The sequence below is a fragment of the Zalophus californianus genome, chromosome 13, assembly GCF_009762305.2.
Source record: "Zalophus californianus isolate mZalCal1 chromosome 13, mZalCal1.pri.v2, whole genome shotgun sequence".
NCBI classification, from domain to species: Eukaryota; Metazoa; Chordata; class Mammalia; order Carnivora; family Otariidae; genus Zalophus; species Zalophus californianus.
This window is the reverse complement of record NC_045607.1, coordinates 10,775,774-10,795,366: the sequence shown is the minus strand read 5'-3', so window position 1 is coordinate 10,795,366 and position 19,593 is coordinate 10,775,774. Positions and strand designations below refer to the sequence as shown.

The window sequence follows — 19,593 nt, the reverse complement described above, 5'->3', positions numbered from 1 at the left end:
GTAAGTAGAGATGATAAAGTACTGTGAGGGGTGGGATGATTGACATCACTTAAGTGCATTAGAACAAGGCTTGGCAAATAAATAAGGGTAAACTGAGACCCAGAGAGGGCAAAGGACCTGTCTGTGGTCACCCAGCAAGTCACTCGGGCAGCCAGGCTGAAGCTCATGACTTCTAGTCTCGTGGACATGTCCCTCCTCCCCCTTCACCCTCAGTCAGATTTTTTCAACTCTGCCTTCTGCAAAGCAAATCGCGTGACCCTTCAGCCCGCAAAAATTCAGACTGCACAGAATTTCGGAAACCTCTTTGGGCTGGCTGGGGGCCTTGCTGCAATTCCGTTCGGCTGCGAGTTCTTTTTTCTCCCTTTTTTTTTTTTTCCTTTTAAAGCTCCAGAGGGTTTCTCCTTTCCTGTCTCCCCAAATAGAAAAATTAAGCTTTTGGTAAAGGAGTTTGAAGACTTAGATCCCTACTGTGTGTCCCTGACCCAACCCGCTCCCCCCTCCCCAGCCTGTTTCCCCATCTGTGAAATGGAAAAGTTCCCTCCCTTGACAGGTGGACAGCTCCCACCTGTCAGCCTGTGAGGGCTCCGGGGACAGGCGAGCCAGGAGGTGCCACCCTGGTGCCACCAGGTTGACGGTCGTGTGAGCACTGACTAAGTAAAAGCTGGTAACGCATCCTTCTAGGAAGTGAGGTAAAATCCACCAGAAATGCCACCCACTTCCGCCCACCTCCTAGTTTCAAAGGGTACTTGAATCATCTGAGTTGCTTGCGTTTTTCTCGGTCTCCTATTTCAGCAAAGTGCTCCCCAGCCCCTTCGGGTTGAGCCCATGGTGGCCAGGAGCATCCCATCTGTGAGCCTCCAGGGTGTCAGAACTGAGGGGCTTGGTGGCTTCCTGATCTCTGCTGGGGACCCCAGCCATGGGCCCTGGATGCCGCCAGCCTGGGGTCAGCCCTCTGAACTTAACTCTCCTCATCTGTGAAATGGGTGGATGAGCCCTGCCCAGCAGGGTAGGATAGCAAGCCCAGCATGCCTGGATCGGGGTCCTGCCCCTTCTCATTCCCCTCGTCCTTCCCACCCACAAGGCGCTGGCTTACCTGGGACCCAGCTGGGGCATGGGGGGTGTTGATATGCCTGAGTCCTCTCTGTCTGTGGACAACAGGGGGATACTTGGCCAAGCCAAGAAGCCCGGAGACAGATGCTGGCCCATGAGGACCAACAGTATGCTTACTGCAGCCCTCCCAGCCTTTTGAGGGGGAACCTGGGGCCCAGAAGGGGAGGGCTTGGAGCAAGGAGGCTGTGGTGCCAAGACTAACATCCAGGCTGCTAGACTGGAGGATGTTGCTTCAGCCCCTAGTCCTCCTGCCCGCTGTGTGTGTGCTCACTCTGAGGTCAGCCTGGCACCATCAGGGGCCCAGTCTGCCTGGGCCTGGGAATTCAGAGATGGGTGCCATGGTGGGCGTAGAGCAGGAGGTAGGGCTTCAGGGCTGAGCCCTACCTTGCTACCCCCTGACAGGGGCCTTGGATAAGTAATGCCCACCCTGAGCCCACATCTCAAAAATGCTGCTCTGCCTGCCTCTGAAAGTTGTCATGCGGCTTCGTGAGATGGTATAGGTAGAAACTCCTCTCCAGATACTCAAGAACTGTCCAGATGGGAAGAACTTGATATTTGTCACCTGCTGGGACATTTATGTATCCCTTTCTCTCAGATAGTGTCAGGCACCGAGTAGGTGCTGGCCCATACGAGCCGGTGGCGGCGGGGGGACAAGTGAGTGTTGAATGAATAGGTGACAAAAGTTATTATTTGTGAAGCACCTGATACATATCAGGCCCCACACAGGGAATTTTCCATAAGGTGCTCTGAGCCTCACAGTGGCCCTGGGAATTCAGGTGTGTCCCCGTTTTATAGATAAGGAAACCGAGGCTCAAAATGTGAAATAACTTACCTAAGGTCACACGGCCAGTGGTTGAGGAAGTTAGGATTCACACCTGACTCCCATGTTCATATGTCCCCCAGTGGCTCACTGGGTGCCCCCCTCCCCGGGGATGCTGGTAAGTCTTTAACAAACGGTTCCCTGGGAGGAGGTGCAGGGAGGGACTTGTCCAAAGCCCTGACTTGGTAGTATTTGCCAAATTCCATGGTGTAAATCTTCCTCCCGTTTTTTGATTTCAAGCAACCAAAGTGATACCAACTGTCTCACAAAATCCCTGAGAATGTAGCAAGCGGCCCTCTGAGCCAGTAACGGCTCCAGTGCAGCCCCCCCACCCCACACCCCCACCCCTACCCGCTGCCGACCCTTTGCAAGCGCAAGGAAGGCCACAGCGTTAGCCGTGGCCCCGGCCCGGGACAGCAGCCCGGAACCAGGCAAATGGCTTGGTGGGGATACGTGCGCCTCCAGACACATCCCCAGCCCTGTCCCACTGGCGTCTCTGGAGCGTTCTTGGGTTCTCCGTGTCACACAGGGACTTGGGCAGGACGGATGAGACCTGGAGATACCCATGTGGTACGGCGCCTGGAATATTAAGGCCTGCCAGTCCCGCCGTGTGCGATATTCCTGCCAGGCCTGGAGTGGAGCCCTGTAAACGCCAGGATATAATGGACAATAAAAGTCGCCGGAAAATAGTGAGTCTCCTAGGACCACTGGCGTCCCTGCCACACGAAGCCTGCTGGAACCACGAGCCCTGTGATCATGAGGCACGATCATCATGTAAATATATAGGGTCTCTCACCAGCCGCGGGCCAAGATTTATTTTATTGAGACAGCTGGGGGAGGGGGACGGCTCAGGTTCATTGTCCTGGTAACTTGGTGAAATGCTTTGCCGTCACTTCCCAGCTTCCGAGAGAATGCAGCGGAGGCCAGTGTGGCCTCTCCCACCCTTCTGAAAGGGGGGATCCCCCAGAGGCCATGGGTGCCTCCCTGCCACATGCGCAGGCCCAAGGGCCTGGTTGGCCCTGAGACAGGGGGCCCCGGCCTTATTGTGAACAGTCAGTTTGTAGAGTGGGCTGCCAGAAATATTTGCTGTTGAATGAGCACTGTTTTTACGATGATAATGGTAATCATTGAGCTCTTGTGTGTACCTGGGTCCTGATAGTCCTAGGCTGGCATTTTGCCTGCAAGTCCCTGCCTAACAATCCTAAGAGGTGGGTCCTACCTGGCCCCCTGTTTACAGAAGAGGGAACGGCAAAGAGGTGACTTCGGGACTGGCCTTGAGCTCGTGTGGTCCGGCGGAGGCAATGCAGGACTTGAACTTTGGGCTCTCTGACTCCAGAGCCTACCAGAGCCTGTGCTGGGCTGCCTCCACCTCCTTACTGCCTGGCCGTCTGGTCCCAGGGGGACCCAGAGCCACCACCTTCCCAAAGCCCCCTTGATTAGCTCAAGTTAGAAGCAATGGCCCCTTTTGTGATTTTGCAACAGAGAAGCACTTTGCTCTGGTCCCCCCTCCTCCACCACATTTGCTTTTTCCCCTGAGGGCAGGAACCCAGTGTGTGCACTGCAGAGGATGTCCAGGTGAGCAAGGACTCAGGCCTGCGTTTTCATCCAGGGGCTGCCTGCCTCCAGCTGGTACTCCTCCGGCAAGTCACAGGCCTCTGAGCCTCAGTCTCCTCAACTGTCAAATGGACGCACTGTCTGCCTCGCAGTGTTGCTTCATGAGTGCACAAGCTGCCAATGCTTCTGAGGGATCTGGCCCAGGCCCCGGCACATAGGGGTACTCTATGCGGGACCCCCCACATACGTACGTCGCCTCGGTGGTTGCTTGTCTGGGAGCCGAGGAGGCCTCTGAGCCACGCCCCCATATGCTGTGGCTTGTTGTGAAGGGGGTGGGTGGTGTTCAGGGGGCTTCTGAAAGTCTTCTAAAGCCAGACAGAGTGTCCCCTCTGTAATTCCAGACCCAGAAGATCTGGTTTTCTTCCCAGGAATGCGCACATGATTAGATACGGGATCTCTGAGCTCAGCTGTGGGGCACCAGCAAGTTCTGCGTCAGCCGCCTACAAAAGGTCAGCGCAGAAAGAGCCGCCCTTCCCCCAGCCCCCGTGGGTGCTGTGGCGCTGACCCACTGTGCTGTAGGTGGGGAAACTGAGGTCCAGACACACGCTCTCATTTCCCCAGGGTCACGTGGTCCTGTGAGAGTCCCTGAGGGGCCCTGAGGACTCCCTCCCCCCGCTCCAGCGACCACACCACACGCCGCAGCTCAGAGCAGAAATCCTACAGCAGTTACAAATGGCCTTGCACTTCCCAGGCCCTGCTTGGGTCCGTGAGGGTCCTGGGGGACACAACGCAGGAAGATACAGGCACCGCCCTGGTGGGGCCCCAGAAGCTGTGCTTGCCTGCTGGCCAGTCACTCCGCCCCAGGGGGCAGGACTGGCTGGAGAAGTGGAACGCGGCCTCGTGGACATGGTGCTGGAGGCGCGTGCTGGTTCGGGAGACCCCGAGGGTCCTGCAGCAGACGGAGGGGTGGGGATGCCTGTCTGTGGCCCTCTGCGCTGCTCTGGCCTCTCGTCCACGTCCGGACAGCCAGGCAGTGACCAGCAGTGACCGTGAGTGCTGGAGGGCCTGGAGGCTGACCAGAGCTGACTTAGACTTCTGGAAGTTTCTTGCCCCCCCTCAGGCCGAGGAGGAAGTGGAAGGCTCCCTGGGGTTGGCTCGCCCGGCGTGTATCTGTTTTCCCTGGGTGCTGTGCTGCGTCCCAAGGGGCAGGAGCCCACGAGCCCCTAGAGGCAGGTCTCTGCCCTGAAGAGAATTCCTCTCCAACAGGCAGGAGCCCAGAAGCAGAAGAAAAACAAGGTTTAGACAGAAGGCACCCAACTCGGACGCCTGACCCAGCTGGTCGGAGCTTCCTCTGTGAGTCAAGGCTGATGACACCCACCTAGCTGGGTCATAAAGGACCGTCCTCGAGGCGTGCTGCACGCACCAGGGCCTGGGTGGGGAGTCCACCCCGCAGGCCCGGGGAAGGCTGGCCTGGGCCCAGCAGCGGCCACCCAGGGGGCCAGCACCTGGCATATGCCTGACAGTTGGCCCCGGCCGGCAGGGAAGGTATGCTGGCAGGTGGCCGAGCCGCGGTGCCAGGATCTGGCTCGGTGTGTCCTCTGGGGCCTCAGCTGCCATATGCCTGTGTCAGTCCCAGCGCTCGGGCTGCAGATGGGGCACTGAGGGGAGGGGGCTGTTCGCCTAGGGTAGAGGTGGCTCTTGTTTTGGAGGAGGCGGCAGGTGTTGGCCATGGGACTGCTTTTCGGAGACCGAGGGCTGGGGCCAGCCTGGAGCCTTCCCCGTGCCCAGGTCCGCGGGTCTCCCTGGCTTTGATCCTGCTGTGTCATCCGCCAGAGTTCCGTTCCCCTCTGCTCCTAAACCTGCCCGTCCACGTAGGCCATCTCAGCCTCTACCTGTTGTAAGAAGCTGTCCGGGACCTTGCCTGGCCCGAAGTGAGAATCCGTCAGTCCTTTTCCTGTGGGCACATTTCATGTTCTTTTCTGGTTTCTGGATCTGTCTCTGTGTTCGGGGGTTCTCTCCTGGGGAGATGAGAAGAGCAAGAGGGTTTTTGTCTGCGTCATCTCAGGCTTAGTGGCCATCAGCCCAGGCCCTGCACGGAGAGCAGCTGGGAAGACCTATGGAAGGAAGGGAAGGTAGGAAGATGCTGAGTCCTAGTTCCTGGATGTGGTCTTGTTGGGAGAGTATGGGGCCTGAATGAGGATGTAATAATAATCAACAGCAACTCCACTGGTTGGGTGTCCGTTATGTGCCAGGCCTACGGCTACATACTTTTGATTCATGAGATGTCACAGCCCCGACTAGCAGCCCAGGGTGGTAACACGAGGCTCAGGAGCTGGGACATGGCAGAGCCAGGACTCGAACCCACAGCGGTCGCCTACCACAGCTCTCATCTGTCAGGCAACAAATATCTGCGGCTCAGCTTACAAAGGAAGAGACTAGAAAGGGTTAGGCTTTTAAAGGGACAGCAAGAACTTTTATACTTCTTAGCATTTGCTGGGGCCCCAGTAGGGATGGACGGGGATGGAGTACAAGGGACACGGGAAGGACACCGTGCCACTCCCAAAGCCCAGGCTGGCTTAATCCTGCCATCTGTTGTCAGGGTACCTGCTTCCGGGTTGGGGGCAAGCGGTTCATAAAGAGCCTGAACAGCAAACCCCTTTGCCTGAGCAGCGTGGGGTATGGGATGGGTTAAGGAGGCTGGGTCCTGGCCAAATGCTGCCACGGCTGTGCTCACGGCCCTAGCAAGTCTCTAATCCTCCAGCCTCAGTTTCCTGGAAGGTAGAATGGGGGAGCAGGACTGGGCAAACCCAGAGTGGATTCTGATGGCATTCCACGCTTGCTGGTGTGGGGCACACCTATGTTTTCTCCTAGACTGGTGGCTGCTGCCGTCAGATTCCCGTCCCTGGTGAGCATAGGGCTCCCTGGTGGCTGTGACAAGTTCCAGTCACCACAGAGTTGACAGTGGAGCTATTTTTGGGGCAGCGCGTGGTGGGGGAGTTTCCTTTTGGCAGTGACTGGGGATGGGAGTCTTGGGCAGGGGAAGTCTCGTACCGAGACAGGGCTGGCCCCTCTTCCTTCAGCCGCCCTGGCACACGGAGGCCACCCAGGTCCCCAGAGGCCCCTGCACCGCACATCCACCCTCTACCCCGAGCTGAGCAGCCCTTCTCCCGAGCCTCTCAGGAGCCACTTTGCAAGGTACTGACCTTTGTCCTGCCTCTGGCTGCGAGGAACCCCTCACTCTTTCCTGCCACCACCTTCGCCCTGAGGGTGTGCCGGCGAGTGGCCGGGAGACCAGCGAGAGAAGCTTCTGGAGCCTGGGCTCCTGGGGCACCTGACCTGGCTGAGCCTCTGCCGCCGCTGCCCCCTCGATCGTCTGCCTGGTGGGGGTTGCCAGCGGGTCAGTGCCGTCAGCCTGGCATGACATTTGTCGCTGCCCAGGTCGGGGGGTGCGGGCCATTGCCAACAACGGGTTTCACACTGAGTGATCACGGGCTTCGCCAGAACTCCTGAGGTTATGAGGGAAGCAGAAAAGGCAATTTTTTTTTTCCCCTTCTGGGATGAATCTTAGCTGCCTGGGCTCGTTTCGGATGTCTGAGCAGCGAGCTCTCCACGGAAGACTCTCCCACCAGGCGTAGCTATGTCCAGGATTATGGTCGTTCATCCTCCTGGGGCCTGGGGCGAACTTTTTACCAACCCTGAAGCTGGGGGCTGTTACACTGGCTTTCCTCCTTCCGTTACTGGTTGTCAGGGCTGTAGCCATGGTCTGAGGCAGGATATGGGGGTAGAGGAATTTCTCCCTGAAACTGCCCGCTCCCTGTGGCCCCGGAATGAGCTGGCCTGGGGGCCCCCAGGCTTCTCCTTCCCGGCCTCTGGTGTTTACAAGACTGGGTCAGCAGCCTTCTACCTGGCCTTCCCTTTGAGGCCTGCTGGGGCCACAGAGCCGAGTAGTTTGGTCTCTACCTTCAAGGAAATCTCCAGCTGGGGAGAGACAAACAAGAGCAGGCAGTGACAACACGGGAACAAACACTGTGGAGCCAGGGAGTCACTGACTGGGGGCGTCCAGGAAGACCACGTGGAGGAGGTCCCCCAGGTTGGGCTCTGAAGGAGGAGCCAGGTTTGCCTGGAGGCACTTCATTCCGGGGAGGGGGAGTAGAGTCTGCTAAGGCCTTGAGGAGAGAATGAGTTCATTTATCTGAGGGGTAGGGCTCCTCCGCATGGTGGGACTGACTAAAGGGTCTGAAGCTCCTAGCAGAGTGAGATGCCAGCTTCCTCTGGCTTCAGTCTCCAAGGCTTGCCCCAAGCACGTGAGATTAAAACCCAGACTTTGGAGAGAGTTAGATCTGGGTTCAAACACAGGGCTTACCATCTACGCGAGCCAGGGGCTTGGTGGGTCACTTATCTGTGCCTCGGTTTCTTCTTCTGTAAAATGGGGTCATGGCAGACATCCCGGCAGGGGTGTGCCAAGGCGCTGCATTTAAGTCCTTCGCACAGAGGAAGTGCTGGGTATCTTCCTCTTCCAAGTGGGTGGGATGAAGCATGGCCTTCACCGGGTCCTGGAGCCAGACACCTTCCCAGACAGAAACCAATGGCCTCATTGCTCCTTTACCTAAAAGATGAGATGTTTACAGCTCCTCCATTTTTTTTTCTTCCAGAATTGAGTTTTATTATCCGAGCAGGAGGAAATGAAAGGTGCTTAGGAACCTTCTCAGTTTTAAAAAAGGCTGTGGGAGGGGCGCCTGGGTGGCTCAGTCGTTAAGCATCTGCCTTGGGCTCGGGTCATGATCCCAGGGTCCTGGGATCGAGCCCCGCATCGGGCTCCCTGCTCTGCAGGAAGGCTGCTTTCTCCCTCTCACACTCCCCCTGCTTGTGTTCCGTCTCTAGCTGTGTCTCTCTCTGTCAAATAAATAAATAAAATCTTTAAAAAAAATAAAATAATAAAATAAAAAAGGCTCTGGGCAGCCGTGCAGTGGGAGGGGGGGGTGTGTTTTGAATGGCTTGGTGATTTCTGCCCGAGCTGAGACCGTGGGAACCCTGCGACATGAAGGTGCGCGTTCCTTGCTTGGGGCTCCAGGCGCAGGGGAGGAACCACCGGCCCTCTACCCCTGACTGATCAGAAGTGTATGCAGTCAGCTCCCCCTGCCAGGCCCCGGGCGAGACATTGACGGTTTAGAGATGACCGCAGAGATGGGCTCCTGCTCAGAAGGCCCGCGGAGGAGGAAGAGGGGATGATCTAGGAAGCAGTTGGTGCCCAAACAGTGGGCTTCAGGAAGAACCCCACTGTGCGGACACCAGCAGATGGGGGAGGGGGGAGCCTGGGTACTGCCCGACTGCCCCCGCATGCCCACTCTTTGGGGTCTGTTTCTCCTTTATGGAGGGAGACAGCCCAGGTGGGACTTGCCCAGGACCCCACAGGAAGCGTCGAGCCTGAGCAGGACCCAGGATCCGGTCCTGATGTATGTGTGCGACTTTGCCCGTGACAGTCCGAGGATCCCCGCAAGGGTGTGTGGTTGGGAAGGGGAGGGCCCTCCGCTCAGGGGCCTGGGGTGGGGTGGAGGAGTTGGGAAATGCAGGAGGGCAGGCCCATGCCGGCTGGGCAGAACTTGGAGTGCCTTGTGCAGGCACATGGGCCTTGTCCTGGGCAGCTTTGGGCAGGGAGCGGCAGATTGGGATTCGTGCCCACCCTGTGAAGAGGCCCTGGAAGGACGGGGCTGCTCCTGGTCCCGTGTCTTAGAGAAGACAGGCTCCTGCTGGTCCTGAAGCTGAGGAATCTGAGCAGCCTGTGTGGCTTCGGGGGTGGGGAGTGAGGGGAAGTAGGCCCAGCCCGGAAACCAGACACCATCTGTGGCTCATCCCCTATGGCTCCCAGGCCCCCATGACTCTGGCCTGAGATCCGGCTGCTGCTTGTCCAGTGATGAATGGGTAACGTCTGCTTATCCTCAGACCAGAAGAGAAGTGGGGCCTGGGTGGGGGGAGGACCCAGCAGCCAGAGCCAAACCTCTGGGCCCGAATTCATTCATTCATTCACTCTTCCAAGGCAGTATGGACCAGGGGAGTCCGACAGACTTGGTTTCAAGTGGCAGTTCTGCCCGTGGCCTGCTGTGTGACCTTGGACCTGTCCCTTAGCCAGTCTGAACGCCTGTACCCTCTTCTAGCCTTGTGGATCATAGCAGCCCCCACCTACAGTGGCCACCAGCGAACAAGGCCTGCCCAGCCCCTGGCGCGAGCCTGCTGCGTACGCGGTATGTCCTGCTTGAGGGCTGGTACCCTGCCCTCCCCACCAGCCCGTCTGCACCGGCAGGACATTCCTTCCAGCCGCAGGCCCTTGTACTGGGACATGAAATCGGTGGAGTTTCTTTGGTTTGCTCACAGCCTTGCTGGTCCGGGAAGCAGGTTTAAATGGCAGCGTTCTCTGATGGGTAGACTCTGGCAAGTCCCGTTTCTCCTCAGGGCCTCTTGCCTCACCTGCGGAATGGGACTGATGGCACCTCTTGGGCTGCTGGGGAGGCCCTCCAATCACTCAGCTCAGGGAAAGCGCTTGATGTGAATGTCGTGTGAGGCCGAAGCTGGTGCAGCCTTGACCCCGCCAGCAGCCGGGCACCAGGAGCCGCGGCGTCTCCTTGCCGGGCCTCAGATCTCCACACGCGAGGGGGCCGGAAGGGGTGCGTTGGGCAGGGCTGGCCTGCGGCCCCTGTCCCAGGCTTCTGCCACCAGGGGCCTGCTGGCCAAACGGAAATAGCCCGTGGTGCCCACACCTGGTGCCAGTATTGGGTCACTCACTCAGGGAGGAGAGAGAACCGCAGGGGGAGGGCATCAAGTCACCGAGCTAGTTTCCTGCTTTGGGAAAACAACCCAGAAAGCCGTTCACTGCCCTGGAAGGACTGAGAAGGGGCCTTCCTCAGGCAAACTGGCCCAGGCTGCAGTGTCCGGTGGAGGCAGGGGCGGCGGCACGCCTGCCTTGGTTGACAGGTTGACGGAGCGACAGTGTGGCCGGGCTCAAAGCCTGCGGTCACCGCACGCGGACGTGCGCGCACACGCCTGGGAGAGGGCAGGCAGGACACGCCGTTTCCACCTCAGGGTTGAGAACAAAGTGAGACCTGAACAAATACTTGCCCCCCCACAGAATATGAACGCACCACCACCACGAGACCCCCAACATACAGAGCCTCGCGTGCATAGACCCCCCCCCAAACCTGCCCCAAGCCAGGTCCTTGCCCTGAGCCTTCCTGGGGTCTTGAGTCGTTTTTCACGGAGAGGGTAGGGGCCTCCGTGGGCTGCCAGCCTCCACGAGGTGTGTCATTTGGCAGTAGGGAAAGGGGGGACACGACTCCTCTAGATGAAGTTTCCAGAAATTGGGAGGCAAGGGCCAGGGGACAGAAAGGCCGCTGGAGAAACCTCCTTGCCCAGCCCAGCCCAGGAGCCAGTCCCTTCCAGCGAGTGCTCGGGTGAAACCCAAGCCCCGCATTAGTAGGAGCTTCGCCTGAAGTGTCAGGGGGCTTTGCAAAGAAAGGTAGCCATAGTTCACATTAGCGATGAAGGCATTTGTTCCAGAGTGGTCCCAAAGAGGACATGCACTGAGGCAGATGGAGCGTGATCCGGGGGCCAACAGCCCGGGCTCTGTCACTTACCAGCTGTGTGACCCTGGGCAAGTCCCCACTCTGAGCACCAGTCCCCGTGTCTGCCGCTCGTCCACCCAGTGAGGGTGAGTGCTAATGACAGAGTCTCCAAGGACCTTCACTTGTGTCAGGCTCTGCTGTAAGGAGTGTTCATCTGTAAACACATTCAGTCCTTTCAGTGACCCTAAAAGGAACATCTATATTAGCCCCGTTTTCCAGATGAGGAAACTGAGTCACTGCATGGTTAAATGAAGCCAGGCCAGGATTTGAACCGAAGCACCTGGCTCCCCAGCAGGCCTCGCTGAACCCTTAGGCACATCCTGATGTGGTCCCTGGGCACCTGATGGACATGCATGCATGGGGAACCCAGGCTGGGAGCCGCACTGTGCACCCGCAGTGCCTCAGAAACGCAGGGCCCTTGCTCCCCACAGAAGAAAGGCCCTCTTTTAGGTGGCCCTCAGTGTGGCCTCTGCCCGGGTCTCACATTCCATGCATTTTTGGCCCCTGACTTGGGCTTGGCAGCCTGGGCCTCATTGTTCTTTGACTTGGCAGGAGCCACCAGGCACAGGCTGCTAGCTCCCTGTGCTACCCGGGGATGCGCATGTGTGCTGAAGGGCTTTCCCTGCGCTCTGTCAGTCTGAATCTCTGCCTTGGTCTTTCTGCATCCACATCCACTAAGAAGCAGTTTGGGGCAGGAATCTCTAGTAAAGGGGTTGGGCTTCCATGGAGGTATAGACAGACAGAATGCAAAGTCTCTGAAAATGCAGCACCCCTGGAGAGCAAGAGGCAGGGACTACCTTGGACCCAGGAGGGGCTTTGGAGTCATTGAGAGCAAATCTAGCCCCATGACCTTGAGCTTCCCCTCTCTGAGCCTGTTTCCTCATCTATAAAATGGGTCTACCAAGAGCCCCAGGATGCATGGGAAAGATCTGGCCCACTGGAAATGTTCAGAGAACCTTCATTGCCTTCCTCCCAACCATCCCCCCTTCCCTTTCTGCCTCCCTCCCTCCCCCCCTCCCCCCACCACGCTCCTTCCGTCCTCCCGCCTTCTCATCTCCGCCCTTCCTCTCCCCTCCTCCTTCCCCTCCCTGCCTCCTTCCCCTTTGCAGTGTCCCTCTCTGACACTCAGGAGCCTGTGACTTGCAGAATCCTCCTTGGCTGCTGCTTTCCTGGAACAAAGGCCCCTCTTCCTCACTGGGGAGGACATGGTGCTGCCCTTCCATTAGGTTCTGGATAGAACAGCTCTTAGGAACAGTCATTTACCAAAGCTCCAGGGCATCGGCAGAAAAGGTACCATGGACAGCAGAGCTGCATCACCGTCGTGCCGTCCCAAAGGGCACGGACTCTGGGGGCTCCTGTCCATGGGGCCCTTGCGGTGGGTAATGGCCCCTTGTGGCCCTCCATCCTTGGGATCACCCCTGCCCACTCCCTGTTTTTGAGGGAAGGGGCTTGTTCAGTGGGGAGATGACGTAGGAAGTTCTCCACCTTGTGTATAAGGAAAGGAAGATGAGGAATTGCCACTGAGAGCCTGTGAGGAGTGCAGGGAGGTGGTTTTGGGCAAAGATGCCACCAGGGGTTTGAGTCCTGGCTCCACTGCCACGGATCCGGGCAAATCTCTTAACCTCCTTGTGCCTCGGTTTTCTGTTCTGTAAAATGGGACAACAATAGCCCCTATCCCTTGAGAGACAGGGTCTGTTAAATGAGATGGGCTAAGAGGTGAAGTGTACAGAGCGAGGCCTAGCATAAGCAGAGCACACAACTGTTGACTTATCATTATCATTACTGTTATTTCTGATGAGACCAGGGACCCCTCGGCAGTGCTCCTGGAGCCCTGTGTGAGGTCTGGGGTGGGCTCCTGAGTGTGTAGTCTGCTGCTTCCGGGCGCAGATGTTGGGGGGGTGCCGCTAATACCGCACAGGGCAAGTGGGGATGACCTTGGCAGACACCTGCTAAGCCTCTGCCCAGTGTGACTTGCCCAGGCTCCCAGCTGGTGAGTGACAGGGCCAAGATGCAAACCCAGGCCCACTGGCCCCAAAAGGCTGGGTGGGGTCGGATGCAGGGAGGGAGATGTAGAGATGCACATGCTGTGGTCAGCAGTCCACGTGAAGTCTGTCGGCAGGTGGGCAGGGGGGCAGGTGCACGTGTGGGCCTGGCCTCTGGGCCATTCTGGCGCTTACAGAGATAAAGACAGAACCTTCTTGCTGAAGACAGTTCTTCTCCAACCTTTCCCTGGAGGTCTCCCTAAGGGCAGAGGATGGTGAACATGTCACCCCGAGGGGTCTGGGCGTGCAGCCCGCAGCAGCTGCTGAGCCTGCAGGAGTCTCCGGTTTTATCTTAAAATGCATGCGCATTTTACATTCTGTTCCCTCCGAATCCGGTTCATCGGCACACACGTTTCCCCCCTGAGTAACAGTGCTGCCTCGGGAAGCCGCTCGTGTTTGTGTGTTTATCCTGGGGCTTTTCCTATCAGTCCTCACTGTGTCACCCTGGGGGTGTGCGCTCCGGTGTGGGAGCTCAGGCACAGATGGTGGCGAGACGCTGAGGGGGTCGTGGTCCCATGTGCATTTCAGGACGCCTCGGTGGCACACACGGAGGAGGGCTGGTGAGCAGGGCACGGGCACTGGGGGGCCCAGGTGGGAGGGGAGTCCCACACTGAGACAGAGTCGGGGGGGGGTGGGGGGAGAGGGCTCAGAAGTATGGACACTACCCCCACAGCGCCCTCCTCCTGCGGCCGATTCAAGACAAGAGAAAAAAGAGAGCAAAAAATCTCTACATAAAATGCCATGTTTGGGGGTCGAACCTGGCTCAGTGTTGGCAGCTTCACAGCCAGGGGATAGCACGGGCCGTGTTTGGCAGGACACGGCCCTCGCCCTGCACGACTCCCCGCTGCGGAGGGCTCCCCTGCGAGCCTGAGTCCGGTCTGTCTGCTCCACGTGGCCTCGCTCCTAGGGAGGCACAACTGGAGAGTCAAGCTCAGTGGGTCATTTAGGGCTTGGTGGACATGCTTGGATAGCTCAAAAGGCATCGCAGACATCCCTGAGCCTGGGAGGGCTGGATGCTCACCCCCTGGAGCTGGAAAAATCTACAGTGGGGAGGAAGGAAGAGATTCCTTTCCCACCGCCCGGACACCGCTGTGTTAACGAGGGCGGGTGTTGACTTGGGAGCTGTGTGCAACGGAGCTTCCTGAGCCACTGGACCAGGGGAGGGCTCTCAGTGTGGGGTTTGGCTGGCGGGTGTAGATGACCAGGTTAAAGACAGAGACGCAGAGTCCGTCTAGAGAGAAAGTGATGTCTCGGGTTGGTTCTCCAGACGCTGACCCCGAGAGTGAGAAAACCGTAAAGGAGTGGGGGAGGCCGACGAGCAGGGCTGTGATCTCGGGCCCGCTGGCTCCACCCAGGGCTCCGGAGTGTGAGTCGCACCTCGGACTGCCCGAGTGTCCTGACACAGGCAAGGGCACTTTCATACTGGACCCCTTGGTCATTGATTAAGGGCTGTCCAGGGGGCCACCAATTCCTAGGGACTCTGGGCTCTGGCTCCGGAGGGCCTAGACAGAGCCGCAGCAACAGCCTGGGCTGGTCCTGAGGGGCGGGCTCTGTTTGGAGTGTGTGGAGTCCGGGGCACAGCCGGGGCAGGGGCTGGCAGAAGTAGCACAGCCAGATTCGGGGACCCTCCCCACATGCCTGCGCTACGACAGGGACCTGCCTCCCGTGCATCAGGCCCTGTCATTCTCCGCAGTGCTGTGGGAGCCCCGGCCTGGCCCTGGGCATAGAAGCTGCTACAGAAATGCTTGTGGCCGCAGGAAAGGCTTTCCTCCCAAGGGGGAGGGCTTTTCCCCTTGCATCCAGGAGGGTCGTGGTGGCCAGGTGCCGGCTCTCACCTCCGCTGTACCTCACTATGCCTTGGGCCGTGCTCCAGAGGCAGCCCTCCACTAGGGAGGCCGGCAGAGGCTGCCTGTGACACCAGGCGAAGTGGTGTTGGGAGTACTTCTTAGATGACATTTAGCTCAGGCCCAGGGAACATAGTGGGTGCTTTATCAGGGACTGCTGCTGTGGTTACCATGACAACTGGTGGCTGGCATTCTTGACTCTCCTAGGGGCCTCTGACGTGGCAGCCCAAACCCTAGGGGGTATAGGGGACTGCTCCCTTTGGTGCAGAGGGCTCTGTGCCTGCCTGGAGGTCTACACAGCGCTGTGAGGGGAACCCATGGCCTTGGCCTTCCCCGGGTTTGGTGCACCAGGGCCCAGCAAGGATGGAAATGTTGGGCCCTTCCTGAAGCTGCTGCATGCAGGCTGACACAGGGTCTCTCTCCTGACCACCCAGGCGGTCAATCTGGGTTTTTGTGGGAGTGACTACGGGGGACAGGGCTTTGTAACTGCCCCTGGGAGGCATGGAGGAAAGTAATGTAGAAAGGACAAGGCTTTGGAGCCTAGCTCCTGTGGAGCGGAATCCAGCACCTCCTTTGTTGGCTGGGGGGGCCGCCTTTAGACTTTTCCCTGCGCAGAGCCCGTTTCCCCCTCTATCCAGTGGGGATGATCCTCGCAACCTTGTCGGACAGGGAAATGGAGGGAAGGTGTGTCCTGTGGGGAATGGAGTCCTAGCCCTGTGGCTTCTGAGCTGGGTGATTGCTCTGTACCCCCGCTGGAAGATGGGGTCAACAGAAGTGCCTCGTCCAGCCTGGTGACGTGGAGGGGAGAAGGTGAACGGGCGTGTGTGTAAGAAAGCCCGCGTTTTCTTTTGCAGCCCGTGCCCCGGGAGGCTGGCATGCAGGATGGCCGGACAGCCCAGCCACATGGCCCACGGAGGAAGCCCGAACAGCCTCTGCCACAGCCCAGGGCCTGCACACCCCCCGGACCCACAGGTGAGCCCTTTGTCTTTGCAGAGCACTGGGGACTCAGCAGGGAGCTGGGTCCCTGAGGCTGCTTCATCCCAGCCACTGGAGGAAGCCCTCCCCGCCCCCTCACCCCCCACGGAGTCACTTCTTGAATGCTTTCAGGGGTGGGAGTGGGGCTCACTACCAACCTGGTCAGCCCTGGTTTCACTCAGCAGCACTCGGAGAAGCCTTCTCAGTGCCAGACTCCAGGATTTCCGTGTGAATGGAACAGCTCTTTGTCTGCAGGATCAGGGCTGGTTAGAAAGGCCATGTGAGAGGAGAGAGGAGAGAGTGAGGGGCTCCGGGGGGCACGGGCAGCCTGTGCATGTGGTCACAAAGTGCTCCCTTACTCTCAGCTGAAGCTGGCTTCCCTTTTTGGTTTTAGCTGCGTCCTGGCCCTCTTCAGCCTCTTATCCAGAACCCGCAGAGCCTCAGGACACTGGTTTCCTTACACCTGCCTCTCTCTGTGCAGATCCGTAGAGAGCCAGGCAGCCTCCTGCAGCTTTTCTAAAGGTGGCTTCTGGGGTTCCCAGCTGCCTGCATACTCTGTGCCTTTGCATATGCTGTTCCCTGGGCCTGGGACTCCTCGTCCAGGCCTCCGTCCAAATGCTGCTCCTTCTAGGGAGCCTCCCTGTCCCACCCCACTCCCCCCACTGTGTGGCCCAGGCACTGGGCTCTGGCCATGGCATCCCGCTGGGGAACTGGTTCCCGAGTCTGCCTCCCTTCCTAAACAGAAGATGTGGGGGTGGGGCTTTACCGGTCCCATCATCCCAGGCCAGGCCCAGAGGAGCCCCTCAATGCCAGGGGAGTCAGTGAACTGCAGATACATGTAATACACCCTGACGTGGCTGTGTGTGAGACAGACGCAGGTCCACTCTTAAGAAAGCACACAGCCTCATGGGAGAAAAAGGTAGGAAACAGGGCAGAAGAAACTCAGGGGCCCATGGAGCTCCAGAAGGCACATGATCCAAACAGGATGGCCAGAGAGGCCTTGTTTAGGAACTGGCATGCAGAGGCCTGGAGGGGGCAGGCTGGGCAGGTCACCTGGGCCAGGTGCTGCAGGGCCTTATGGACAGCCTGGTATGACACAAAGTCATGTCCAGGGTTGGCTTTGTCCCCAAAGCTGTGAGACCCGAATCAAGGGGAGCCTCAGAGACAGTCACCTTCTCGAGCCCCAGAAGGCTTGTCGCAGCCTCTAAGTGCCTACTTCCTGTTGGAGGACATCAGGTGGACTCTGCTGTTTGACCTGCTTGGCCAGGGCTTCCATGTGCAGTTGTGCGGGTGTGTACTGCACAAAGGTGCCTGGCCAAGGAGGCCGATGAGTCTGAGATCAGTCTCCTACACCTGAGTTCTCGTCAAGCCATGCTCCCTGTGTGGGGCTCCATCAGCCCAAGGGAAGGAGCAATTTTATAGATTCATGAAGAGGTGAGACATGTGAACTAGTAGACATGGTGTCTACTAGTGTGTGTGTGTGTATGCGTGCGCGCGTGTGCATGCACACGCGTGTGTCTGCACGCACATGCGCACACACACACACACACACACACATAGAGTCCTAGGGCATCTGCACTATTTGTACTCTCCACTCCCGTTACTGGATGGGACACGGGCCCATTTCCCAGGTGGAATTTGGGGAGGCAGATCCCAGAAAGCCCCAAGACCCGTGGCCACTGCTGGTGCCGAGTCCACCAGGACAGCTCACTGATGGCTGGGGGCAGTGGGGCCTCCTCGGGTAATGTAGCAATTTGTCATATTAAGTCATTCACTAACAATTGAGTCCCCCTTGATTAATCTCCCAGAATTAGCCAGTTGTATTTTGAGCAATTAGGGTTAATTACAGCCTCATTTGGCAGAAGAGAGAGCCCCGTAATTATTTCACGAACAAGGCGAGGCGGCTGCGGTGTCCGGGCGTCTGGTCACACGTGTTGGAGTGGATGAGACACGATCACTCATCGTTGGGCAGTGGCCGTCGGCAAAGGGGCCTCCGTCCCGCCAGCGTCTGGCCGGGGATGCCAGCCGTGTAGACACCAGCACTGCCCCAGGTCAGGGCGGGAATGAGGCCAGGCAGGCGCATCCTCTCTCCTCCGCTCATGAAGCGCTGGTATTTAAACACCACCTGGGGAGACATCGCGGCCCAAATCTTGCCTGTTTCGGGACATAGAAACACCTGAAATTGACAGCAGACCCATATTCCTTGATGGCAGGAGGCCCTGCCGTTGCCCTGAAATCATCCTTAGGAGAAGGAGCCAGGGTCCGCGATGGCGAGAATACTGTGCCCTAGACCAGGCAGGGCTCCGATCCCGACTCCAGCCCTCACCAGCCAGGCAACGACGGGTAAATGAGCTGAGCCTCCGCTTCCTCATCTGTAAAATGGGGCTGTGAAGACTAAGTGAGATGGAATACTTTAAACCCCCAGCATGGCATCTGACATCATGGGTATTAAGGAAATGTGTGTCACGGATTTCATTCTTCTCTTTTAACCTTCATTTTTGTGTTCATGGCTCAGGAGCCCAGAGGTGAAATACCCGCAGTGTAGAAGGAACAACTTAGCAACCACTCCAACTGGTTTTGTTAAGTTTCTGTGCCCCAAGGCTAGTGGTTTGTCATTTCAGGGAGCTTTCTAGCTGTGAGAGCTGTTCTCTTATTAAAATACGTTTGCTGAACGAGGTGGAGTCACATGTGAAATTATTGAGGTTTCAAATGAATGAATGAATGCATGCATGCAATCGAGAGAAAGAGTTCTAATGCCCCCATGCTTTATGATTTTACCAGTTTGCTGCTAAGTGTTTTCATCAGGAATGAAACAGAGCTGACCCATTAAGAACCACGTGAATTTCCAAGAAGGAGAAAGGTGCTGTTGTCTGAGAAAGCCCTGGTTAATGTGTCTTCCATCTGGAAAGTCTTTGCAAACCTGCTTGGGGCGTGCCAAGTTCAATTATATTGGGCCCTATTCAGAGAAAGAGGAATGCGCCTTGCTTTCCAGGGGGTGGGACGGCTGCTTCCAGATCTGAATCACACAGGCCAAAATCTTTATGAAAATCTTCCCAAAGCAATGTTGATAGTTAGGTAAGATTTAATGACCAAATATTAACAGCTATTAAAATTCAAGAAGTGTTTGCTGACGTGTTGTAAATTCAGCAAATGCTTGTCTCGTTTCTGCCTTGGGTCTACTGAGGAGCCCCACGCAGAAGTAGGTATAGACCGTGTGCGAGGTGGAAGGCCCCACGGAGGGACGGGCGGACGCTGAGGGAGCCCAGAGGGTGGGGTGGGACAGGGAAAGTTCTAGAGAGATGACAGGTGGGCTGGCCATGATTTAGGGCAGGACAGGGAGAGGAGGGTGTCCCAGGAAGAGGAAGGAGCCAGGCCTGAAGGTGCAGGACTCGTCAGGTTAGGCAAGTGTTTAACTACCAGTGTTTGGATGGGAGAACGGCTGGTGCTTATGAAAGTCTGCGTTATCTGGAACTGAGTCTATAGTGAGTGATGGGGGAGCCCATTTGTGGTTTTAGGTGGACAAGGGAGCTTGCGTTTTAGAAAGATCACTGGTTGCTGGTGCTCAAGGCACAGGTGGGGTGCAAATAGGAGGAGACGAGGAGGCCACTGCCTTCCCCCAGGTGAGATGGTGCCGT

General features: G+C 57.7%; 1 protein-coding gene across 1 annotated transcript in view; it reads left to right on the top strand.

Annotated features, from left to right (window-relative positions):
- The window catches only part of NEK6 (NIMA related kinase 6), an 84,223-nt gene that overhangs the window by 23,169 nt on the left and 41,461 nt on the right, over window positions 1-19,593 (top strand). The window contains exon 2 of the mRNA XM_027616223.2: window positions 15,838-15,955. Coding sequence (XP_027472024.1) covers window positions 15,866-15,955 — 90 coding nt within the window. The 5' untranslated portion in view covers window positions 15,838-15,865. The remainder of the gene's footprint in view (window positions 1-15,837; window positions 15,956-19,593) is intronic.